At 34.9% G+C, this 27,612-nt stretch overlaps 1 protein-coding gene across 1 annotated transcript in view; it reads right to left on the bottom strand.

Annotated features, from left to right (window-relative positions):
* Positions 1 to 27,612, bottom strand: part of LOC122792941 (transient receptor potential cation channel subfamily M member 2-like) — a 1,068,883-nt gene that overhangs the window by 399,871 nt on the left and 641,400 nt on the right. The window contains exon 19 of the mRNA XM_044060527.1: positions 3,109 to 3,241. Within this exon, the coding sequence (XP_043916462.1) occupies positions 3,109 to 3,241 (133 nt within the window). The remainder of the gene's footprint in view (positions 1 to 3,108; positions 3,242 to 27,612) is intronic.

The following is a 27,612-nucleotide window of genomic DNA, read 5'->3' as shown; positions in this document are numbered from 1 at the left end:
GCACGTGTTTAACGTACGTGACATAACATATTTTTGAGGAATAACATTATCAAGGAGAGGTCTTTGTAACACTAAAGCTTCTGTCTCTTTTCCCTGTTATCTGGATACTTGTATTTCAATACAACTGTCATCTTGAATGGTACAAGTGTTTAAAATACTTGCTTATTGCAATTTGCTTCATTGCTCCAAAACAGTATATTCTAAGAATGCACTTCTGGTCTTTATCCATGTTGGCATACAAACCAAAGTACTCAGAGGTTGTCTGTACTCACATATGTACTTCCCCTATTAGAGAAGTACAAACATAAAAAAGGCAAAAAATGTGCTTCTCTCAGAGTTTAGATATATTCCATCAAATCATGCTGTTTTGATTCTTTGTTAGACAGGATAAAGAAATTACGCTGTCTAAGGTATCTGTTATTTATATGAATCTAAGCAATATTGTCAGCTGGTTCAGAAGGAAATGACACTTTTCATAGATGATACATAGACAGGGAAATTAGTCTGATTTCAAATTAAGACTATTTGGTCTATGTAGTTTGTCCATTTCCCTACCTTCTGGCTAAGCTTCAGATCCTACTTAAGCAACAGGCTGTTTTCCATCCATCCAACATGCAAATTCTTCTATTTATATCTTATGAAACAAGCAATATAGCTACAGTGTAAGTGTCACAGACTAGTTAGTTGTATATAGAAAAGACAGGAGTATGGTGTTTTGTAATATCCCATTTCAAGGAGTCCTGCAATAGTGGACCTTAAACTCAGAAGCACTTCTATAATAAGTAGCTCTCTTTTCTTAATGTTTATTTTTTAAGTTCAGCCTTCCTGTGTTTAAGTTAATGTTTATTATTACTCTTTAGAAAGGCTTGGAATACCTAAGCTTAGTTTACAATTACTTGAGCACAGTGGCTCCTGGTGGTGTATGCCTGTGTTTCCCTGCTTTGTATTGTAAGAAGATGGTGTACATTTGCAAGTTAGCAAGTTGTGGGTGGTTAAAGGTTAGTGCACTTGGGAGAAAGGAGGAGGCCAGTGTTACATTGCTTGTCAGTCATTGTCTTTCCCAGAGGTACAACGACCATGGAATAAGACTAATAAAAAAAGTAAGATAGGTATGAGGGTCAAAACGTCCCACTTAGGGGGTTGGGTATTTGCACCGATGCAAAACAAAAAGCTTTTTCTTCTCTTGTCACACTTGCTTGTAAATTGAGTGTCTTGAGTGCCGCATTATGAGAAAGTGTGTAATTAAGCAGTCTTTTGCAAGCTACTGATACTGGGCTGAAGTGAATGCATCCATTTAGGAGCTGGGTGAAGGACTGCAGGGAAGTTTGATATTGTTTCTTAGTTTGTGAGCTACAACTAAAGTTTGAGTATTTTATTTTAGCAGTGGAGAGCAACAGACAAGGTGTTGGAACAGTTTTCATTCCCATGGGATTTACCCATTTTCTGTAGTTTATTTTTTTCTCTTAGTATAACCACTATGCTGTCTTTATGCTGTACTTGTGGGTCTCCTTTCTTACCCTCTAGTTCTGCCAAATTCCTCAGGCCTTTCACATATTGGAGCACATGCCAACATATGACTGCATCTGGTGGGCTCAGACTGTCAGGATATATATAGCCTTATGGCTAACAAAGCCAATGATTCCCCACTGTTCCATGTGTGGGTGAATAGTAAGCAAGTGAGGTGTGGTCAGCTGTAACAAGTTAGTGTGTGCTTGTGCAGCATTGTATTCCATCTTTGCAATGCACACCCTCACAAGTCCATAGCCACAGGTCTAATCTGGCAGTTACTAATTTCCTTCTAGACTGGTGTCTACTGGACAACAGGCAATATCTAGTCACTCCAGTACAACCTCCCTCACATTCGTCCCTGCCAGTATTCCTGTCTCCCCTACAATGATTCCTGCAGTGCCCAGACCACTAATCAAATGCAGGTCACTTTGGTCATAATCAGGGCTTCCTTCCTTTATACAACAAAGGTGACTTCATTCTTTACACTCGTATAACTGTGAAGTGAGCATATTTAAGTAAAGGAATGATGCATGAAGGTTTGCCATCCTGAAAATAATGCTTATTTAACTTTTTTTGTGAACATCAGTGTTTATGATATAACAGTGTTCAGTTTTTATGTTGAGGGATCTACTGCTTAAGCATGTGATGGTTCGAAATGGATACAGCATTTCTCTGCCGATATAGCACTAAATCATCCTGCTGTTAAATGCAACAGTTATTTGCCTTTATGGAATTACTTCTGGTTCCAGAGAAACCACTGGAGTGTCTGACACACTATAGATATTTGAAATACATGGCTATTAGTCCATAGACCATGTGTGCCTTGCCAATAACTACCCTCCAGCTCTACCAACATTTTCAAGGTGGGCAAGGCCTGTAAGTCTCAGCAGTATGTTTGGTCAACATCTGTTTAGTCATCTGCTTTTGGTCTGCTAAACAGATGGTTGACAGTTGTGTGAGATTGCATAATTCTCAGGGCTTGGAAATATTCCCTCTCCCAATTTTGTGTGATCTCAGAGTTAGTACATAAAATTAACAGGAGGTGTGCATGTGCAGGATGGGATTGCCCCCTGCAAAAAAAAAAAAAAAAAAATTATGTTTTTTTTGTTTTAATTTTTGCATGCACTGAGATTGTTTCTGCATAGTATTGCATTCATATTCACATTTTCGATGTATTGTGGTTTCTGTTTTGGATGTCAAAGAATGCAAATGTCGAAGCAAGCTTGTACAATCATTTTAGGGTACCAATCCAATTGTCTCAGCTATGTTTGAAGGCTGACAGTGGATCTGACTGCTTAATTCAACAGATGTGGCCTTTTCCTGATATTTCTGCTAGCTGGACTTAATTACATGAAATGTGAGCATTGAGGGACATAGCCATGTGTACAAATGTAAAGTACAGCAGAAAAACAGTTCTACGGATGTCTGCTAGTTGGCTTTGTTCAGGCAGAAGTGTTAGCCGATACTATGTAGGCGAATGAATATCGCCTAGAATGGTAGTTTTCATTTTCACTTTATAGAATCACTGGCATAAAGTAAATACATTAATTTACTCAGACTGAGAAATGCATGTAAACAGTAAATAAGAGTTTCCCTTACCATTCTAGTGACGATGATAAGCTTTGGTCCAAGAGTTTTATTCACTGTAAAAATATACATCAGTCTTACACAGAATATAATGAAGTCCATACTGAGTATTACTCTTCCAGCGTAAAAGGTTGCTGGAATTAGTCTGGAAGCAAAAAGAAAGAAATGCAAAATAATTAGAGTTGTAATCAAACATGCAGGCCTACATAAAAATGATGAAATACAATTTGTTGTTGTTGTTTAAGACTGAAATCAACTCAGTGAAAAAAGTACAATTTATAATTTTAAATACAGTCCCTGTTTAGGGTCTGAGATAGCTTCTAGACTGGGGCATAGCATAGAGTTAAGGTAGGTCAGTTTTTACAGGACTAGTCTCCCTATTGTTAGTCTTTAAGTATAAGTTATATTGTGTTTTCCGTGCAGTTTGTCAAGTGTAATGTGGGCAAGTATAAACTTGTTGATTTGTTATCCAGTTCTGAACCCACTAATCATGTTTCCATAGGAAATCACTACTGGAGCAATTTCTATTTGTGTTCCAAGAGTGATTCTTTTATTCTTGAGTTGCTCTGTTGCTTTGGAGTTAGTATACTTAAATAAATAACGCATAGCAGTGCATGGTGTTTTGCTCCATGCAACACATTTTATTATTTGTTTTTTCAAGATGAATTTTCAACCTTATTCAAATTCCTTGAACATTTCAACATCACACACACACACACACACACACACACACACACACATATATATATATATATATATATATATATATATATATATATATACACACACACATGTATATAAATTATTGTATTGTGTGTGTGTTTTCACAGATATGAAAATTCAGATTTATATATATATATATATATATATATATATATATATATATATATATATATATATATATATATATATATATATATATAATCAGAGACAGATAGAAGGGCAGCCATGGTGGTGCAGTGGTTAGCATTGCCGCCTCACAGCAAGAGGTTCTCCGGTTCGATCCTCGGCTGGGGTGCCTTCTGTGTGGAGTCTGCATGTCCTTCCTGTGGTTGCATGGGTTTCCTCCAGGTGCTCCAGTTTCCTCCCACATCCCAAAGACATGCTGCAGGTGGATTGGACACTCTAAATTGGCCCTAGGTGTGAGTGTGGGTGTGTGTGTGTGTGTGTGTGTGGGTGCCAGGCTGGCAACTCGACACTGTAAAACTCCACTGCCAATCATGAGCGGACAAGAAGATCTGCTGTGGCAACTCCTAACCAGGAAAAGCTGAAAGAAGAAGTGAGAGACAGATAGAGCGAGAGAGATGTGTCAATCAAGGTTGGTTGAAGTACACTCTGTTGAAATGCAATTTGTTCAAATTAAATTGAAAGAAATGTTTTTCAAAAAGAGTTAGTGGAAATCTGGTATACCAGAGATAGGGGAATTTTATGTTTTCTCTGGTGTTAAGTTAGCAGGGGAGTCAACAAGTGTGTCATCCATGTAGATGGGTGAAGGGGCTTGCAAAAAACAATTCTTTTCTTCAAAGTGCCTTACTTTGATATTTCCATTTTTCAATATATTTTGCATAGGTGAACAGAATTTTAAGTGTACTTGGTACTATGAACACACACACACACACACAAATATATATATATATATATATATATATATATATATATATATATATATATATATACACACACATATACACATGATAGAGAAAAATGTATAAATACAGAGAGAAAGAGAGAGAGAGACAGATGTATGGAGCAGGTTTACTATCAATAGAACAAAAATCACATCCACAAAAGATGATTTCCACGACAAATATCCCCGACTCATACATATTAAGTAGGTTGTATGATCGAGGCAACAAGATCGACAACTTTCTGTTGAGCTTAATGCTAGAAACTCCGATTGCCAACCATGCTTTGAGTCCCTACCCTGTGTACGTCCTTCTGAATGGACGTACACATGAACATCGACATTCCAACTGTCGCTCCTACCATGTTCAAGGAGGAGGCTGTCATGCATCTTATTGTCAATATTTTGACTGTAAACTGTATGGAACATCTAATAATCTGTTAAATTGTACAGAAGGTGCCCCTACCCAAACTACAAAAAGCAACTCATTTTGCCTACATTTTAATTTCTCCAAGTCTTTAGGGTTTCTAATACCATGATGGGAATGGATCCCATTCCTAAGTTGAAGTATGATTAAAGTTTGAGAAGTTACTATTGTTTCAATCTTTGATGTTAGCCAAAAGTACTTTGCAGCACCTGTAATGTGCCCAGAATTGACTTTTTCTACACTTCTTTTTTTGAACTGCTGGTAATGGCTGATCTGATCCCATATGATATAAACATCATCATTCTGTATAATACTTAATGGATCATGCTTCCAAAGCTTTTCAACTACTCCAATATTGCAATTTGGCACAATCCCAGTGCAACAGTCTTGCCACATTATTATGCCTTTCAGTATACAGGCTGTTACTATTTGTGTATCACACACAGCAACAAGATGTGCAACTGTTTCCAGTTCTGTTTTACAAAATCTGAATTCATCTGTTTATCTCACATGTTCAATGGCCTTTGTAAACCAATGTGCATGTAGTCCACTATCCTGGGACACCAATATTAATCATTCATCTTTTGGTTTAAATTCACCTCTCCTTAGCCATCCTTGCATCAGATCGTGATCAACATGAGGTTGTTCCAGGAGTTATCTATATTTACAACTATATTTATATCCTTTCCACACTTTTTGCCTTCTCAGCTGATCCTTCTTCTTATATTCTTTCTTTTGTTTTTTGGCACATTGAGATGCTGCCTGATTTTTGTCTACTTCTGCTTTGATTTCTATTCCTGCTTGACAAATATACTTCTGCTAAACTAAGTATCCTTCGGATAATAACTTTTCCTTTATCATGGGTGGTTTGTCACTGTTTCATTGTCATTGTAATGTAACTGATCAATGTAATGTTTATTTTATACCTTTGTAAACACTCCTTTATCCATGAATGTCAGGTGCTGTCAAATGCTTTTTTGTAACAGTAAAAAACACTGCCACGGCTTGAATTCCCTCACAAACTCCTTTATTAAAACAGTTTTATACACTTATAAAAGATTGAGCGCTTTCTTCCATATGCCCAGGGATTTCATCAGAATGCTTTTTTGTAACCTATCCAAGCCATACTTAGATTCTTCCTCTCTTTACAATTCTCCATTATGACTAACAACAAATTATCCTTTGTTCTATACAACTTTCTTTGGTGACCCTTCTGTTCTATTGCCATGATTGAGTTTTCTTCCAAATGACTATAAACTCTGTCAGCATCAATTCCAGTATATAGTTCATACATTTTTGGAAGGCAAGTTATTGGTCTGTAGTTTATAGGATAGTTTGCAGGTTCACTCTTGTTAACCAGGTTAGTGCCTGTGTTCAGGATGCTCATACAAGTAGTTCTTACTGAGGGCTATTGTCGCCTCAGGTTCTCCAGTTCGATTCTCGGCTGGAGCGCCTTCTGTGCAGAGTCTGCATGTCCTCCCCGCAGTCGAATGAATTTAAAGACATGCAGGCAGGTGCATGTGTGTGTGGGTGTGCCTTCTTTGAAGGTTGGGCGCCGGGCTGGCAACTCAACACTGTAAAAATTCACCACCAATCATTAGCAGACCGGAGTTCCGCTGTGGCAACCCCTAACTGGGAAAAGCTGAAAGACAGTTACTGAGGGCTATTTTTTTTTTTTTTGTGTGTGTAAAGATATTAATACTTTTAGCAGATGTTAGGTACTACATCTGGGCCTAGGTTTTTCCAGGTAGGAACTTTTCTTAATTTCATTTCAGTTTTTCTGGCCATTACTTCATCCCATTTCATATCCTGTACACTTGAACTTCTTACTGTTTCTTTTACTTTTTTTATTCATTCAGCATCTTTTTTATGTTCCATGGGGTCTTCATAGATATTTCTCCAAAACATGTATATTACTTCTTTTTTTTGTGGTGTTTACTTCACTATCATGTGTCCATTTCTTCTTTTTATGGTGATGTTTCTATTTCTTTTACTTTGATTCCCAATTCTCCATAAAATGTTTTTGGTTCATCAATGAATTGCTTATTTTGTACCTTTCCTTTATATTGGTCTGCATATCTTCCATGTTTTTCTGCCTGTGCTGATATCTTTAGTTTATTACTTGCCATAGTGTACAATAGATACTTGTCTGTTCTGATAATGTGCATTGCTTTTACCACATCTGTCTAGGTATTTTTGTTGATCTGTTCTCTCTTCTATACCCTTCTAACAGTGCCACTTCTTGTGTTAATTGCTGTTATGGTTTTCTCTATTCGATATTTCCATGATAGCATTTGATTTCTTCCCTTCCTTTCCCTTATTGTGGAAGACTTTATCTGTTTCTAATTTAGCTACACAGTTACTATATTTATTTATTTATTTATTGACATTTGATTACTGAGAAAATCCGACTGTTTAGAATCCCATTTTCAGTGAAAATCTAGGAAGAAAAGCTCTGAATTATTACAAAACATTTTAAGAACAATAATTTTATAACTTTCAAAAATAAAACAAAAAATATCTGCAGTTTAAATAATTATAACAAATTAGACAAAATATAAAAACATTGGTTAAGAATCAATACAAGGTATATATATATATTTTATTTATTTATTTAATTTGTTAACCGGGTAGTGTCCAGTTGGGCCAGAGGCCCGTTTTCAGCGGAGACCCGGGGAGAAAAGTTCCAAAGCAAATTACAATAGAAGTTACTTATTACAATAGAAGTTACTTATGAACATATGCAATTTACAATAATAATTATAGGATATACAAAGGAATACAAATTTCAGCTTTTTATACTAGTGAGAAAAAAAGTTAGACATCTTGAGAAAATTATTCAGTAATTATAAGTAATTGTCAAACATAGCAAGCAAATATCAACAAAATATTTATCACTTATAGGCAATTGTCAAATATATCAAGCAATATCAGTTCACCATACTTAATTATTTTCTTTAATTTTTGGGGGAGAATGATTCAGTAGAGCCAGGAGATATTGAGAAAGGAAGGTAGCAGGAGGCTGCAGATGTTTAGCCTGGGTTAGTACAGGAGCAGAGCGTATGTTTAGAGAAATGTTCTTTTAGCATCTGTTTAATTAGTGTGTTACTGATGGTGAGAATATGCTTTGGAAGAGAGTTCCATTGCTTGGCTATTGAATGGGAGAATAGGGAGATGCATAACAGTTTGGGACATTCATTTAATATTTAGAGGAATTTTAGCCAGTTTGTAGTGAAATTAAAGGTAAGTTAGTCTAATACAAATAGGAACTGCAATGTGAAGTGAGGGAAAACAGGCTTATGGTATATTTGGAGAGAGTCAGGGAAGAGAATTAGTAAGGAAGTAAGTGGAGAAGGGAGAGTAAGGAGGTATAAGGAATGAGACGGTATTTCTATTTACTTCTGTTATATCATGTGAATTTCTATTGATAGTCTTGATTACTGTGTTCATTTGTTTTATCAGACTTCTAACATTTTGGGTCTTATTGACTTTCTGTAATCTGTTTCTTTCATTGATCTTAATATGTCTATCCTTCTCTATTAAATCAAGCAGCTCTTCCCTTAGATCATTTTCCTCTAAACTGAGGGCACATGCTTTGTTCTCCACTTCCTGTGGGCATTCTAGAGAAAGTTCCATAGGTTCATAGGTGTGTACTAGGCCAATGGTATTGGAGCCTTTACAATCCTAGCCCATACAAGTGCCCTGGCATCATGCCACCGTTAGTTCCTGGTGCCGCTATCAAGTAGAGCCACTGAAGTGATCCCCGGGATGAACTTTCTATTTCCCATACACTCATCAAGATTTATTTTGAAAAGGGCCAGTGAGGTGTTCTGCTTGACATTTATGGGCAGTCTATTAGAGGAGCATGGCCAGTCTCTGGGTTATGAACCTGTCCCTCCAGCATGTTCTGTTGATTGTGGTAATGAAGTTGATGTCCCTGGAGCATGTGGTGAGAAGGGATTGGGATTTTTTTAGGTGTAACATTTCTAACACGGCTGGGTCAGACATGGCTTTGTAAGTGAAGTAGAGAGTGCCTCTTAATAGATGATATGAGACAGATAAAAGCTAGAGTTTTTTGAGTCTGTCCATGTAGGGCATGTGTTTAAGGCCTAGGATCCTCTTCATGAGGTACTTTTGTGGCCTTTCCAGCTCTTGCACGTGTTTAGCGAGGTACATGCCAAATGGGGCATTATACTCAATGACTGGTCCAATGAGGGAAGAGTAGAGAGAGAGGATGACCTCTTTCTTCCTGGATGCAAAACCCTTGGTAATGAAATGTGCCACATAATGGGACTTTCTGACCAAAGTGGCAATGTGGTGGTTGAAGGAGAGGTTGCTGTCAACCTGTGTCCCCTGATCTCTTATAACGCCTTTAGTGTTCAGTGGGCTGCCCTCAATGTGGTAATTAGTGGGAACTGAGTTTTTCCCAAAGGGAATGATGATGCATTTGTTGGCATTAAGCTTAAGGCCATGGTTTCGACACCAGTCATTGGTCTAAGTGAGGCATTTCTGTAGGATGTCTACATCACTTGGGGAGTAAATAATGGCTCCCAGCTTGCAATCATCAGTGAACTTGCTCAGCCTTTGTCCCTCCGTATTGGCTTGGACTTCTGAGAAGTAGATGCCAAACAGGAGAGGACCCAGGACTGATCCATGTGGGACTCCACTCGTGACTGGTTAGTAGTCTGACTTGGAGTCTTCTACTTTCAGACTGTGGGCTCTATCTGTGTGCCAATTTGCAATCCACCTAGTGATATAGGGATTGATGCCTAGTTTGGTGAGTCTATCAATAATTCCTGAGTGAGGAATGGTATAAAAGGCCTTGGCCAGATCTAGGTAGGCTGTATGAACTGCCTTGTCCTCATTCACAGCTCTGGTGACTGACTCAAAGAAGTCAACCAGGTTGAGCAGGCATGATCTACCCTTCACAAAACCAAATTGTGTGGGATCAAGTTTGGAGAGTCCCTATACCTTTGTTAACTAGGTCCATGATGATGTGCTCCATAGCCTTGCATATCAGACTCCATAACATCTTCCTGTGATATGTTCTCTTCAGCTGCATCCTGCTCCTTCTCTTGCTGTGCAACTGCAAATGAACTCTTGTACTGGTTTCCTACTGAAGGCTCCAGAGTATCTTCATGTGGCAAGTGATCAGATGCTTCCCATTTAACTGTTTCTCCTTAATTTATGGACATACTGTTCCATCATGCTGTGACATTACCAGATATGGATTTTCTAAACAAAATCCTTTACTTCCCAGGTAATCCACAACTTCAGTTTCTATTTCTTTAATTTTTCCATTACTAATTCTCTTTTCTACTCTCTACCCTTGTTTTCCTATTTTTATTGTGAAATTTTCCATATCCAGATTTGACTGTATTTCTCTTCAAATATCTTTAGTGCTGCTTTTTTGTATTAATTAGTTTTGTTTTCTGTTTCACATAAATGTTGCACCATATTAACTCTCTTTATTTGGCATGTCCATATTTCTTCTTCAAATGTCTCCACTCCACCTGTTTCTCCTTACTCTGGGGATTCATTGTTCCATCATGCTGTGACATAACCTGTATTAGACTTTCTACACTAAATTCTTTACTTCGCAGGTTTTCCATAACTTCAACTTCTATTTGTTTAACTTCTACTTTACTAATTTTCTCCTCTATGTTCCCCCTTTGTGATTTTATTTTTGTGACCAGTCTGAGTTTTGCAATTGATCTAAAGTTGGATGACTTAGCATATTTTGAGATCTGGGGTAATGTGGAAATAAATGCAGATTTCAATGGCGTAGATACGATACATCTGATGAGTGATTAATTGAATATGTTAGGTATAGACATAAATATGAAAGGAGTGATTTTTTGAGAAGGTGTGGTAAAATTCATTTTCAACAAAGATAGCCTTAGTAGCTAATTTCACACATTGTTTTAAACTTTTTTTTCTCTCAGTCAAAACACAAAAAAGAATGATAATTCATGTATTTACCTATAAAGATTTAAGAACAGGAGGTTCAAAAATGCATTTCTAATAGCATGACTAATGTGTGTGTGTGTGTGTGTGTGTGTGTGTGTGTGTGTGTGTGTGTGTGTGTGTGTGTGTGTGTGTGTGTGTGTGTGTGTGTGTGTGTGTCTGTGTGTGTGTGTATCTGTCTCTCTATGTATTGATTCTAAATCAACCAAAGAAGGAAAAATATATGGAAAAGAAGATTAAAATTAATCTATGGAATGATGCACACAGTATCAACCAACACTGATAAAGGTCAAAGAACTAAGTTTAATATTTGTATCCATTTAGAATACTGTTTTCATAGTTTTAATAAAGTGTTTCATTTTGGCATATATTCATAATTTGTTTTTGATCTCACAGTTATTAGCTGTCTTATTATATGTAGAGTCAATCAAACTTATAAAGTTAACAAATGCAGGTGAATCAGAACTCTTCCAACTGATAGTATAATATCGTTTGCTACAACCAATACAATCCTTAATAGAGGTATCTGGGATATATTACCATATTTATAACCAGAACTACTAAATAATTCCAAATAAGTGTCCTGTAAATACAATCTACAAATATTTGCATTTCTATTTCTTCCCACACTTAAGTAGCTTACAGTCATATACCATATATTCCCAGTCCACTTTTAACTCTCTATTACATCTCCAACAAATAGTTTCTTTCTTTTGTATTTCAAACTAATGCAATATATATGAACTTCAATACCCTGTGAATAAGCTTTTAGGAACATCATTTCAAAAACAGAGATAAAATTGTCTTAGTGGGAAATTTCAAAATTGTTGTTTTATGTCCTGCATGTAATATGAGAATAAGTACTTTATCACATAACCTAAAAATTATGTTTTATAATAATATGTCTGTATAATATTGTTAAATAAAGTTTAGAAGGGGTGTTACTAGTTAATATTTGTGCCAAATAACTCAGTAGGTTAGAAACTCTGTAACTTTCCTGCCAAGAAAGTCTTTATGTAGAGCAGATGAAGTTAGTCTGTTCAACTAACTTTATTTTTTTGTATTTCTGTTAATTATAATAACCTGTTTGTTTTCAATACAATTCAACAAAAATATTAACTCATTATTAATTTAACATATTTACAATATATACACAGAAAGGAATAAATTCAATGTCACATACTGTTATACAGTGTTAGAAATAGATTAAATCATCAAGGTAAACTTATACATTTGACACATTAAGAGTCTTGGTATTTCAATATCAACATATCAAGGCTATCCAAACCACTAAAAGTCTTAGTACAAGTTATAGATTTTATTCTGGTCTTTTCTTTTTTTCAGTTTTATGTTGTATTGCTGTTAAGTTTAAAAATACTTTGACATCGGAACTGAGTTTGATTTCCAGTTTTTTGTAATAACTTTTCTAGCAACTGGCAAAAAGCTCAAAATATTTTATTTTGCTTGGCTTTTATAGATAGAGGAAGTGGCACTTTCATTAGTATTATTGATCCAGTTAAAGAATAATTATCATACCATAACCCTTTAAAAACATATTTATGTCTTCCCAATATACATTCAGTTTTTCACAGTCCATAAACATGTGTGTTCAATCAGCTTTTACATCTTTACTACATCTCCAACAATCTGAAGAAGTTATTTTACTAAACCTTTGAGATTTTATAGGGGTAATAAACATTCTAGGTATGTATCTCCACATAAAAACTTAGCAGTATAAACTTGAAGAAGTTTGAATAACTGAATTAAGTAACAATATTTTATTTTTACCATCTACTGAGACTCAATCCACTACTACTTAAAATTATTATTTATAATTAAGTTATATACCTTGGGTAAACTTCCTTTGTAGGTCAATTTACCTTTGATGATAGCATTCATATATTCATATAATGGGAGAATAGTGCTCTGTTCCTCTTCACTCATACTATGTACAAATTCATTTAACTTCTTACCGCTAACTGGTTAACAGATTCATCCATCTTATAATTTTTCATTAAACATTTTGGTGACCTAGCTTTTCCTTTTTTAAAGCAATCAGACAATAATACTAATCTATTCCTTTTTGGTAAATTCATTTTAGCATTATTCTGAGTTTCTATAAATCTAGAGGTGTGTGCAATGGGAAAGCACAAAAATTCCATTTTGATATTAGTGGAACTTTAAAAATAAATTCCTTATCTGTTTTAAGACTTGATTTCATATATGCATAGTCTAAGGATTGAAATGAATTTCCTTCTAAGATAAATTTGTATTAATGAGATAAAAAAGTTGTTACATATTTCTAATTTATCATATTTGATAAACTTATAAGAATTTAGTATAATCTGCTCATGAATGGTTTTCTGTTAACTAGTGTAAGTTGAGTGTAGCCAGATTATAATAAAGTTAAATTTGCAGAAATAGAATAGGATTTTAGATCTGGGAAGCTAATACCAACATACTTCCATAATCTTATATGATTTTATGAGTTTTATAAGTAATTCTTGGCTTTTTAGGATACCATGTAAATGAAGTTAACATTTTTTCCTTTGTCTTTAAAAGTTTTTTGTCAGGTTTTAAAACCACTGAATACAATATCTCTCTCTCTCTCTCTCTCTCTATATATATATATATATATATGGTTTCACTTCATAAACACAAATTGCTGAAATATCAAATTTCAGAAATTTGTGTCCATGAAGTCGAAACTTCAACATAACAAAAGTGCATAAGTGCGAATAGTACTATGTCGAATTCACGCTTATGGATGTACGTTATGCTGTGGAAGTGTTTGGCTGGGATGGTGTCTGCAGTTTAAGGTGAGTGAGTGTGCGTGAGTGTTTTTCTAACTTGTACGAGTGGATTAGGGTAGGGAGGTGGAGGTATGATTGTGTGTGTTGGCTGTGTGTGATTATTTTTTCTTTAATGTTTGTGTGCTCTTAGAGTTAGTATATATAAGTAAGGAGTGTGAGGAGTGTGGGGGGTGCAGGGGGGCTTTCCCCCTGCATTTCTGTAGTGTAGGTGTGTGTCTGTGTGGTGTTTTGTTGTATTTAATTGTTTTATGGTGTGGGTGTTATGGTTTTTGTGTTGTGTGCTATATTGTGTATGTTCGAAGTTTTGATTTCGTGCCTGTGAAGTGTCGGTGTTGTGATGTTTTCAGCTTTATTCTGCCGAAATGCTGAAATTTGATATTTCAGCATTTTGGTAATATGAAATGAAACCACATATATATATATATATATATATATATATATATATATATATATATATATATATATATAAAATCTTGGAATCTTGTTAATTATTTTAAGAAGTGCTAACCTATCCTCGAAAGTAAAAAAAAGCAAAAACTTTCCATTTTGTAATAAAAGTAACATTTGTTCAATGTATTATTTTCAAAAATATTATGAATAATCTTATTCACATCTTGAGAGATTTTTTATTCCTAAATACTTTAGTTCTTTTCCTTCCCAATTATATTTATCTTTATATTTAAACTTACTATCTAGTAAATGATTAAACACCAAAGTTTCAGTTTTATTATTAGCAGTGATGCTTCTTGAAACTTTTCATTTTACTCATCTATTTCGTTGACTGAATAATTTAAATATCCTGTACTTAGTAAAATATCATCCGCAAAAAGTTGTATTTTAGATTGACCATCCTTGTTAATTGAGAATCCATCATTTTTTTCATTGCTTCTTATACTATTACCTAAGGGTTTGATAAATAATGCAAAATAGTAGAGGGAAAAAAGGACACCCTTGCTTTGTGTCTTTATTTAAAGTGAATCCTTGAGAAATGTAAGATTCAATTTTAATGTATGCTTTGGAGTCTCTTTACAGTTTTTTTTAATATTCCAATAAATTGTTCTAGAAATGCAAACACTTCCAAAGTTGTAAACAAGTAGTTCAAATCTACAGAATCAAAAGCTCTCAATATCTAAGCTAATTAGAGCCAAGATTTCTTCATCCATTTTGCTAAATTTAAGATAGCTGCTACCCTTTTTATATTATTATACACTAATCTAGTGATTATAAATCCTGTTTGATCTTTAATAATCAACTTATCTACTATATATCATAATCTTGTAGCAAAGATGGAAGTAAATATTTTAGTCTACATTTAATAATGAAACAGGTCTGTATGAAGAAACTAACTTGGTTATCTTTCTTTGTTTTAAGTATGGGTGACATTACAGAAAATTTCTGTGAGGGAGAAATTATTTTGTCAGTCTGAATTATCCTGCGAATGTCATTCAGTAATTTAGAAATATTTAATGGAAACAAGCTATATAATTCCATACTTAATCTAACCATAGAGCTTTACCATTTTCCCATTTTTAAAGCTTTTTTAAACTTTTATCAACTTTTGTTATGGTAATAGACACGTTCAACAGAGATATTTGTTGATCATTAAGTTTATTAATAACATTTTCTTTAAATATTTCTCAATTTTGTAATCATCAGGATTATCATTTTTATCTTTAAGATCCTCGTGGATTTTTTTAAAAATATCAAGCATTTCCTCTATGTCTGAAGTAAGCTTGTTAGTGTGAGGATTTCAGATATTATCGATTTGTATCTTTTTGCTTAACATCTTACTTCTATTAACTAATCTACTTAGATTTTTTGAAGTCATCACATAACTATGCAATTTAATTTTTTTTCTAAAGCTGTCTCCACTTTATGTGTTAAAACTATTTGATATTCTGGCATTAAATTTATAATGACTTCAGTGTTATCTAATTTCTTTGTTGCTCAAACCTCACTTTGTGTATTTCACCTTGTATTTCTAGCAACTTTTTCATTTTATTACTAGCCCATCTTCCCATTCTTTCTTTAATATGCATTTTAAGGAGTCCTATAATTTGACTTTACTAACCTGACCATTATCATTCAATGACAAAAAAAATATTTTAATTGATTCTGTAAATTATCTGAACTTTCCTTATATCTATTAATATATTAATACTTAGTGGATTATGATCAAATAAAGGACAAGGGATAGTTTTAAAATAATTCACTTTATTAAGTAAATATGTAGGGGCATAAATCCTATCATTTCTAGTTTGCACCCCTATGCTTATAAGAATAATGTGTGAAGAACAATGACTTACCTTCTACTTTTACTATTAAATCAACTAAATTATTACTAATCCAGCTGTTTCATGCTTTAGCCGATGCTAGAATTTTAGTTTTCTTCTGTTCACTTGTATCTTCTGTATTAGAGAGGCAGTCAAAACCCTCTGCTAAAATTAAACTACCCTTCTAATGATCTTGTAGTATGTATAAGTGATTTTTAGCCACTCTTACACCTATTCCAGAGATCCAGTAAAAAGTAACTAGCGTATAGGGTTTGCCATTATATTTATTACAAATGCATATATTCCTTTGCGATCATTAATGCATTCTTTGACCTTATTCATTACGCATTCTTTGACCTTATTCATTACAGTAGATGTTCTCCAAAGTATAGCAGTTCCTTACCTCTTTGTGTTGAATGAAGCAGACAATACCATTTTGTAAACTAAGTTTTTTTAAAATATCGTATATCTTTATCTATCAAGTGAGTCTCTTGCAAGAATATAATGTCTCCTCTATTTAATTTTAGGTATTTCATCAATGATTTCCTTTTGTAGCATTATTTAATCCATTTACTAGATTAACAGATTAAAACTATCAATACTGTGTATTTAGAAAGATTTCTTTAAAAAAAGATAACACATTTATCCACAGTATTAATTTAATTGTATATAAGACTCTAATGCATTCCTCCAACACTGTCTTTACATTCCACATATTTTAAATTCTTCCTTTCTACAATCTAAACTACTTAAACTTGTAAAGGACAAAAAAAAAAAAATCTAAAACTGTAACTGCATATATTACTAATAGAACACAGCCCAACATGGATACCAAAGTTCCTAGTTTGCCTATCGAATAGACAGGCTACTATGCTATCGCTCTACCTACCAATACCTAAAAATTCAAAAGTTAGCCAAAAGCTACAGTGACTTACAAATAATTAATGAAATATTATATATATGTCAAAATAATAAGAGACTATTAATTTATACATTTTACCATTTAAAACTATTCCCATTACTACTTAAAAGTTTAATATTCTCTTCTGTTAATCAAACTTATTAAATAATCTAGCAAACAGTGGACTATATACAGATTTATATAATAGTAGTATAAATTATCCATGAAATATTCCTAAATAGTTCAATCATTCATCATTATTATAACTAAATCTCTAAAAAAATAAGAAGAACAGAGTGGGACCTGAAGAGATAAAGATATCTGTGAACTTGCAGAATACAGGTAATCTTATCATACTAAACAATTATACAAAAGGAAAATCAATTCATATTTTTATTTATCCTGCTTAACTATATATATATATATATATATATATATATATATATATATATATATATATATATATATACATATATTTTTTATAGAAAAACAAAGGCTTTGAATTGATTGTAAAACTATGTGTCTGTATCTTAAAATTATGTAACACTCAATATAATAAATATAAAAATACTTAAAAAAATCATGTAGCTTATTAATCTAATTCATAAAAATATATATATCACTGAGGTCAAAGAAAATTGCTTGCTATTTCTATGGAGTCAAAAAAGATTTAAAGAATATGTTGTATTCAGAAGTTACAATATGAGTAATTCAAATCCCTTTTTCCCTTCCCAGGTTCAAACATATTGAAAAATGTACTTTACTTTCTATGAAAATGGAGGTAGTTACACTCAAATTGCTGTTCTGACTTATGAAATTAGTTATTTCAGGTAGTCTTAGTGAATCTAATAACAAACAAAATGCAAAAAGCATCATTGTTCACATGATCATGCTTCAAATTTCAGCTTTCATGATATTGTTAAATATTTTTACATGATTTTCTATGTAAATTATATGAAATCTTGTACAGTCACATTTCTCCATAAGCATGTATATGTAGTAAATATCTTTTTTATAAGCAGTTTGCTATTTAAATGTATTTTTCTTCCTTATTTGGCCACTAATAGTCTATCTTATTTTATATAACTTGCATTTTTAAAATCTCCCATCAAAGAGCTGTTTAATCATGAACTCTCTATTAGACATTACAGTATGTGTATATATTTCTTAATGTACTGATACTGCTCTTTTATTAATCTTACATAGTAGATAGTTCATTCTTTGTGCATTTGCATATTATTCATAAGATGTTTACTATTAGTATTAATTCTAGTATAACAAGCAATCTTGACTATATATGAAAGAATTACTGCTAATTTAATGTGAATGTGTGTTTTTAGCCATTGTGAACTGCTGTTCTGATCTAAGCTTTACATCCTGACATTAGAATTTGATTACAGCGTGCGAAATGACAACTTACAACACAAGGTAGCTGCTAATTTTCTTTGTTTCTCATTCGTCTTAACTCTTTTAAACTGTTCTAATCAGTAGCAAACATCTAAATTTAGTTCTTTCCATTAATATGTACAGTTAGAGTTTATAACACTACATCATAAGCTAATAACATTCAGCAAAATGTAAGCAAATTATATGTCAGCAACAGCTCAATATAAAACATTACTATAGCATTTGTTTTACTAATTCTTCACTTCTAAATATCTTTTTTAAAATAAGTTATTTTGCTTAGGTTTCTCACATATATACTTGGAAAAAAAAAGAAAAAAATCCTTTCTGCTTTCACAGACATCAGTGATGAACTTTGACCTAGACTTTCTTCAGAACAGCTAAAGGAACATATGACTCGGGTCACTCCACAAGTACAAATATGACTGTGTCATTGTCCATGTTGGTGTGAATGACCTGAGACGTACCCCCCTGGACTACATGAAAAGAGTAATGAAGGAGCTCTTCAATCTTGTAGCCCAGGCAGGTATGACCCTAGCCCTGAGTAGCATCCTGCCATCACCCAGAATGATACCACAGTACAAGGACAAAATGATTGACTTCAACAATTGGCTAAGCTTCTGGTGTCATTCTAAGGGGATCCAGTATCTGTTTGCCTGAGATGACATGAATGACAGACCATGATGCTTTGCAAGAGATGGCCTGCACCTGTCGCCCTTGGTATTCCGGATACTGGCTAAGGCTCTTGCCACCCCTATAGTGTCTTTTTAGTCAAGGTTCAAATGACAAATTCACCACCGTAACAGTTACAAGGAAGCAAAATCTGAGGGTAATGCTACTCAATGCTATAAGTTTAAACCTCAAAATATATTCACTCAAGGCACTCCTTAAAATGGAGAACATCGACATCTGTGCAGTAACAGAGACCTGGTTCAAGACTTCAGAGAGCACCCCTGCATTACCAGGCTATAATTCATACCACACCTTTCGGCCACCTAACCTGGACCGAAACACTAAAGCAGAGGTGTGTCCATAATCATTAAGGATATCCACACCTCCAGGCTAATTGCTCAGCATAATGCATCCTAGATTATCCAAGTGTAACTAACTCTGGACAAGACCACAATCCAAATTGTAACTTGATACAGATCCCCCACCATGCTCCAGGATTCCCACTCATCATTTCTTGATACACTGGAAAATATTAGGGTACAACCCAACATCCTAATAATGGATGATTTCAACTACCCCACCATTAACTGGGAAAACTACTCATGTACCAACTCTTTTGCTCAACGTTTTCTGGAATTCATAAATTTCAACTCCTTAGATCAATTTATCCATACCCCCACCAGGGGCAGCAATATCCTAGACCTGGTCATTACCAACATGGGTGACCGGTGTTCCACACCAGAGGTCAATTCCTCATTGGTCAAATCTGACCACAAGCTGATCAGCCTAGACATCCACACCCTGCCCCCACCCCCATAAAGGAGACAACTGTAAAAAATTTCTCCAAAGCCAACTTCACACTTCTTAAGACAGAAGTGGCAAACTTCACGACACCCATGCAGATGGACAATAGAGGTACGACTGCTGAATCCTACACAAATGCATTTTATAAGCACTTACACGAGTGCATGGATCATGCTATCCCCAACAGAACCAAGATGCTATCCTCCAAAAAAAAGGAAGCCAATCTGGTGGTCCCCTGCCATAAACAAACTCCACAACAGAAGAAAGAAACTTTTACAAAAAAAGAATACAATCCCATGATTGGAGGAACTCCTGTAAGAAGCTGAGATCCCTCATAAAATCCTCCAAAGCTAGTTATGAAAACAAAATCACCACTGATTCTAAAGACAACCACAAAGCATTCTATAGCTATGTCAAGAATCTCAATGGCAACACTCAGATCTGCTCTGAGTTACAGCACAATGGCACTAAATATACAGAAGCAACTGATAAGGCCAGCACCCTGGCAGATAGGTTCAGTGTTAACTTTACCCCCTCTCACCCCCTAAAAGGGCCCATCTCTATACTGGAAGAATGCAAAGTTCCTGTAATCACAGCTGCACAGGTAAAAAACACACTCTCCTCAACCAAGAACACTGTGTAAATGGGACCTGACAACATCCCAGGCTGCGTTCTACATGAATTACAGAATGGAATGTCACCCCACCTAAGCACCATGTTCAGTCATGGCCTCACCTCAGGCTTTGTGCCCACTGAATGGCACACAGCAACGGTTATCCCACTCCACAAAGGGGGAGCCACCACAGACCCTGGGTACTACCACCCCATTAACCCAACAAGCCTGGTCTGCAAGGCCATGGAACGTATCATCATGGAAATTATAAACAAAGATACTGGTAATCTCCAAACTCTGGACCCCACCCATTCGGGTTTGATAAAGGCAATCATGTCTCCTAAACCTGATAGACTTCTTTGAAGCAGTCATCAAAGCCATAGATGAGGGTAAGGTGGTACACACAGCCTGTCTAGATCTTGCCAAGGCTTTTGACACCTTCTCCCACTCTAGAATTATAGATAAACTCACTAAACTAGGTATAAATCCCTATGTCACAAGATGGGTTGCCAACTGGCTCACTGACAGAACCCACACTGTGAAAGTAGCAGACACCAAATCAGACTTCAGACCAGTGACAAGTGGAGTACCACAGGATTCATTCCTGGGTCCTCTCCTGCTTGGTATCTACTTTTCTGAAGTACAGGCTAACACAGAAGGTCTTTGGCTAATGAAGTTCACAGATGACTGTAAACTTGGAGCCATAATTGAAACTCCTAATGATGTGGACATCCTACAAAAGGGCCTCATTGAGACAGATGCCTGGTGTCAAAGCCATGGCCTCAAGCTCAATGCCAAAAAGTGCATTGTCATCCCCTTTGGTAAAAACTCTGTACCCATGAGCTACCACATAGGTGGTAGTCTACTTAACACTGAAAATGTGATAAGAGACCTTGGGACACAGGTGGATAGTAGTCTCTCCTTTGATAATCACATCACCACAGTAGTCAGGAAATCCTTCTACATGGCACACCTCATCACAAAAGGTTTCTCATCCAGGAAAAAAGAGGTCATTGTTCCTCTCTACTCATCACTCATTAGACCCATTATAGAGTACAGCACCCCTTTTGGTATGTACCTCACAAGACATCTACAACAACTGGAAAGGCCTCAGAAATACCTCACAAAGAGGATTACCAGCCTCAAGCAGATGATCTATGCAGACTGTCTCAAAAAACTCCAGCTTTACTCCATCGCTTATCGACTATTCAGGGGTGATCTCTGCCTAACATACAAAGCTATGTCAAACCCAGAGCTGTTGGACATGCTCCACTTAAGAAATCCCAATCCCTCCAAGCTACATGCTCTAGGGACCTAAAACTTGTCACCAAAATAAACAAGACATGCTGGAAGAATAGATTCCTGTCCCAGAGACTTCTCATACTCTGGAGCAAACTACCTATCTATATCAAACAAAGCTCCTCATTAGCACTCTTCAAGAAAAATCTTGATGATTGGCTGGGAAATAGGAAATTTACCCCAGGGATCACCTCTGTAGCTCTGCTCGACAGGGGAACAGGAAAATAATTTTATTGGGTGGTGAAAGCCAGGGTACCTTTTTGGCTAGACTTATATAGGCCGTAGGGTGGATAGCCTAGTACCTACCTATAAACCTATGAAAGAGAAACAAGGCAAGAAAGAATCAAGCATTTTCACACAACTGGAACATTCTTTTTTTTCTCAAGCTCTTTACAGTTTTAATTGCTTCATAAATGACACTGTGAAAGGAACATGTTACACAGGAACAAAGAAAACAAAATCCTCAGCACTTTAACACTTCTAATTAGCAATTGCTTAGATTGGACATTCAGTTAACCCTGCAATGCACATTCTAAGCAAAGTTAAACAAATAAAATGCAATTTTAACTTATATAGTCTTAAAGTTACCATTTCTATTGATTATAATTTAATGACATTCTCTTACAGGAAGAATTTGTCTGACTGAAATACATTTATAAGTTTAGTTAAATATAACATTTTATGTCTTTCACTGTAAATATAGTAAAAGAGTAATTATATTCCTTATTATGAAAATGTTTTAGCTTAAAATATAAATGTATGCCTACATGTTTGAAGCTTAAAGTCCAATACAAACTTTTTACTTAAAGGATAAATCTATTGTTTTTCCTGCAATCAGAGAATAAAAGTCACTTTTTAAAGCATTTTAATTTTAGAAGCAGTTTTCCAGAAATTCAGCTCACTGTGTCTCTTGAGGGATATACTGTTCGAATAATTTTCTTCAGTATTATTAAGGATTTTATTTTTGTTAACAAAAGTGGATGCTTCCTCCAGTGTGGCAACTATTTTAGTTCCTTCAGAAAGAAATAATTTGATCTTCTCATGAATTACCAAAGTGGTTTTAACATTTTCTTTCTATATTCTTTAATCAGGGGTAAGCAGGATTTTCTTTTACTCATTACTTTACTAGAATAATCATTGTCAAATCTGACTACATGCTCACCTTTTTTATTGGGTAAGCTAAACCATGCTGTTCTTAATATTTGATCTTTGTTTAAGCTAGATATAAACTTAACAATAAATAAGCATGCTGGTGAGTTTTCCTTCTTCGAAGGTGGTCTCAGCAATCCATGTGCCCTTTCAATTTCAAAATACAAAGTTTCAGGTAGATTTAATGTTTATGTAGCCAAGTTGCTAAGACTTTTATTATACTGTCTCCCTTATAATTTTCAGTTATACCATCAGTTCTAATGTTTTTTCATCTCAGTCTATTTTCTAAATCATTAACTTTATCTATGAGGCAGTTATTTTTTAAAAGAAATTCAATATGAGACTCACCTTCAGTTATTCTCCCTTCATAACCATTTAAAGCTTCTTCCATACTGCTGATTTGTGCACTTTGTTGTTCGATAAGAATTTCTAAATAGTTCATCTTCTTTCTGGACTCTTCTTTGAAATTTTCTAGTTTGGTATCCAATTTGTCTATTTTAAGTAATACATCCTGCATACTAGATCTTAGTGACTGGATATATTTTTTGACACAAGAATCTTGAGTACCATTTCTTGAATGGCTCATGTTAAAGTCTCTTCTCACTTATCAAAGCAGTTGAAATTCTGAGAGGAAGTTTGCAGCATTTGAAGAACAAAACTATACATTTTTTTCTGTGACTATTAATGAATAAAATTAGCTAAGAACTATCTCCAAACTTTAACTTTTTGATTATATTTTCTGACAGAAAAAATGTTTTCAGTTACAGAGCTTTTGCCAGTTACTGCTCTTAGTTAGCCATCTTGGCCACACCCCTATGAGCTCATTTATTAAATCTTGTTTTTACTTATATCAGCAAAATTAATGAAACCTGATATAGTATCTATGGAAAAACTGTAGAATTTCCAAAATTGTAATGATGAACTTTTACAATATTTTAATGTTATTTACATATCAAGATTCTGAAGGTGAATGCAATGTATATTGAAGTAATTAACTTATACTAACATTGTTAAAGCATTTAATTTAAACACATTATTCTTGCAAAAAAGTAATATTCATCCACACTGCCTCATATTAGTTTTCACTCCAGTGTATAATTACTTTAAACTTCAGGCTACTGAATATATTTTAACATCTGGAACATCTGTCCCTCCCTGTGCAAAGTTTTAATATTAACATAAAAAAGAACCTATTTTTTTCAGAGACTATAAACATGATAAAATAATTTTGTTGATTTCAGTAATATGTTTTTTAGTTGCAATGATGAAACTACTCTGCTTAATATGTGTAATTTCTGATAGCATAATTATTTTAACACACTGCAATTTATTTTCAAAGGAAAAAATTGATAATCTGCTATTACTTGTATACTTTCATCTATAACAATTGTATAATTAATATTTATGATTGACTATAACTTAACAGCAATAGTTATCTCCATGTATTTTAATTCTGTAGAACTCCTATTATAAATAAATTTTCTTTTATCTTCTTTAAACTTACAATTAAGTGGGGACTAGTGATGTTCATATAAGTATTACTTTGAGTACATACCAAATAATTTTAACCTATCAATATGAACCATATAGGATTGCATATTAAATGTAATTGAAATTATATTAGTTTCATAAAAAAAAATTGTACTCCATCCTATTATCGATTTTTATATAGTATACTGTTATTATCTTGTCTAAAAGCATTTGAAGGGTGCTGTATTGCTACAACAAATGAGGATAGGATAAAGAACAACCCTATTTATTTCTTGTAATTACTTTTTCCCCTGTCACAATAACCCAGTTTTAGCATGTGTCGTGGAACTATTATAAATGTGTCTAATTATAGCAACAGAGATGTGAGAAACACATATATTCTAATTTGTTAAAGGATAAAGAATGAGGCTCTACCATACTATGTATGCAGCCCTGTGCATGTGTATTTTTATTTAAAAAAATATCATTATATGTTTTTTTCATTTTTCTGTATCTAACATGAGAGACTTGTATTTGCATTTGCTGACTTTGTCTTCAGCTGGAGACAGATTGGCATTTTGCAGTATCTTTAAAGGCATGAAGGGTGAGAAGTACAGAGAAGGGAAAAATGTTACTGCATGCATTTCATTTCTAACATTCCTTTCATAGCAGAATGAAATATAGAATATCTGTCAGTATGCATGTGTTGATTTGCTTCCAGTCTAATATTAGCAAGTGCTGAGAGGGTTAGAAAAGCATTAGTGGAAGATTTGTTGAATGTTCTAAATTGATATAAAGTAATCTCATGATTTATAGTTTAAATTTTACCACATCCACATTATCTTGTAGGTATAATAACTAACTGTCCCTAACCTTCATTTCATTGTTAACAAATATAAAATGCTGCCATGTAATTTTTCCTGGGAGGGCCATGGATTTCCAAAGGTGATTAATTTGTGTTCAGATATAACAAGGGAGGGAGTTGTCTATTGGTGTCGATCAACAGTCGCCCATGTTAGGAAGGACTAGGTCGATGTGATGGGCATGTGCATTGGTAGATGAGTAGCTTTCCCAGTTAATGGTGGGGTAGTTGAAGTCAACCAGTATGTGAGTGTTAGGTTGGACAATATTATCCTCCAGGGTGTTTAGGGACATGGAGTGTGAGTGTTGGGACATGTTTGGGGACCTATAGCAGGCTACAACCTGATCCACTGTCCTACTCAATGTTAGCTATGCCTGCAGGTCCTTAATGAATATGGAAATACCACCACCTTTGTTGTTTCAGTCACAGTTCTGCAGCCAAGATATGTGGAGTGGGTAATAGGCTGGTAGTGCAGGGGTGCTTCCTGCTGACTTTAACCAGGTCTCTGTTACAGCACAGATGTCATAGTTTCCCATTTTAAGCAATATGTCCAGTGAGTGCATTTTCAGATATAGATGTCTAGTGTACAGCAGCATAACCCTCAGATTGCATGGGTTTGTAGCTGTCATATATTTTTGCATATTTATGTATACACACACACACACACACACACACACACATATATATATATATATATATATATATATATAGATATATATAATATATATATATATATATATATATATATATATATATATATATATATGTGTGTGTGTGTGTGTGTGTGTGTATACGTATGTATTCACCTTTCTATATATATGTATGCATATATGTGGATATACATGTGGATGTATAGCTCTCTCTATATAAATATCTATATATATTATATTTAGATTTGTCCACATATATGTATCTCCATACATATATACATGTTGGGAAGGAGATCCTCCATTGCTGTAAGTGGGGCCTCTCTGGATGACCCCCCACCAGTAGCAGAACAGTCCCTCACCACCGCAGCAGCCCATTGACATGCACGCCATATCAGGTCAGTTGCTCTGTGCCTGACCTGTTCATACGTGCAGCCATGATTGCCCAAGGTGTTCGCTCTCAGTGTGAGGTCTTCCCAGAGGGCTGTCCTCTCCCGCTAATGTTGGTGACCAAGACTGAACAGGATGTGATAGTATTTCAGGATGGCCTCAGTTATGGCTGCTGTCTCCTGGACATCATAGGCTGGAAGCCGGGTCTATATCATTTGAACGAAAGTTCAAAATGTCGATCGCTGTAAACAGCTAAAATGCCGATAATCGAATCCTTTATTGTGGGGGGGCTGCACCCCCTACACCCCCCACTAATTATATATACCAACTCAGAGATTGCACTACAGTGAGGAAAGGGCAAATTTTCTGATCGTCACTGTACCACGATCTCCCAAAACAGATATCAATTCTAGGCATATTTGCTGTTTACAGCGATCAGCATTTTGAACTTTCATTCAAATGATATAGACCCTGGAAGCCTCTGCATCACACCTGAAATACATAAACAGGGAAAAACATGTCAGAGGACATCAGACATTATCCATAGTTCTTTACAGTGACAGCTCACTACTAATGAGTATCAGTAGCCACAACATTACATCAAATAATACTCCAGTACCTAGCAAAATTGTATGGACATGCATAGCATTATGTGTAAGTAGGCAGTTTGCACCTGATTAATGGTAAGGGTAGGGGTGCATGTGGTGTGCATATCCTTCTACACTGATGTTGAGCCAGGGGGGTGATGTTTGCCCTAAACATGTCCGAAGCAGGTCGCGTTTAGCTATGGTATGTGTGTATGTTTGTGCTGTGGCTGACCTCCATTACAGGGTGGGTTGGATAGTTGCCTGAAAGATGACAGACATATGTGGGGATGGCCTTCTGATTGCCCTTAGTGGATGTGTCCTATTTGCACTCACACTCAACATTACATTAATGCACCTGTGACCTACTATGCTCAATCAGACACAGGTTAACATGCTGCCCAGATGGTGACTGCTCCTACACACGTGGTGGTGGAATGAAAAAGTATAGGGGAGTATGCACAGAAAGGTGTTGGCAAAGCAGAAGTGGGATTGACAGACAGATGTAGAGAGTAGACATGAATATAAAGAGATGGGGTGCATGGCAAAGAGAGTGTTGGACATAGCTATGGATGTGGAGTCTGAGATACAGGTTTGGAGTCTGTGGTTGTATGTAA

This window comes from Protopterus annectens, chromosome 2.part0 (assembly GCF_019279795.1).
Source record: "Protopterus annectens isolate FY-2018-M chromosome 2.part0, PAN1.0, whole genome shotgun sequence".
Lineage (NCBI taxonomy): Eukaryota > Metazoa > Chordata > Ceratodontiformes > Protopteridae > Protopterus > Protopterus annectens.
Note: the sequence above shows the minus strand (reverse complement) of the source record. Positions and strands in the feature narration are given on the sequence as shown.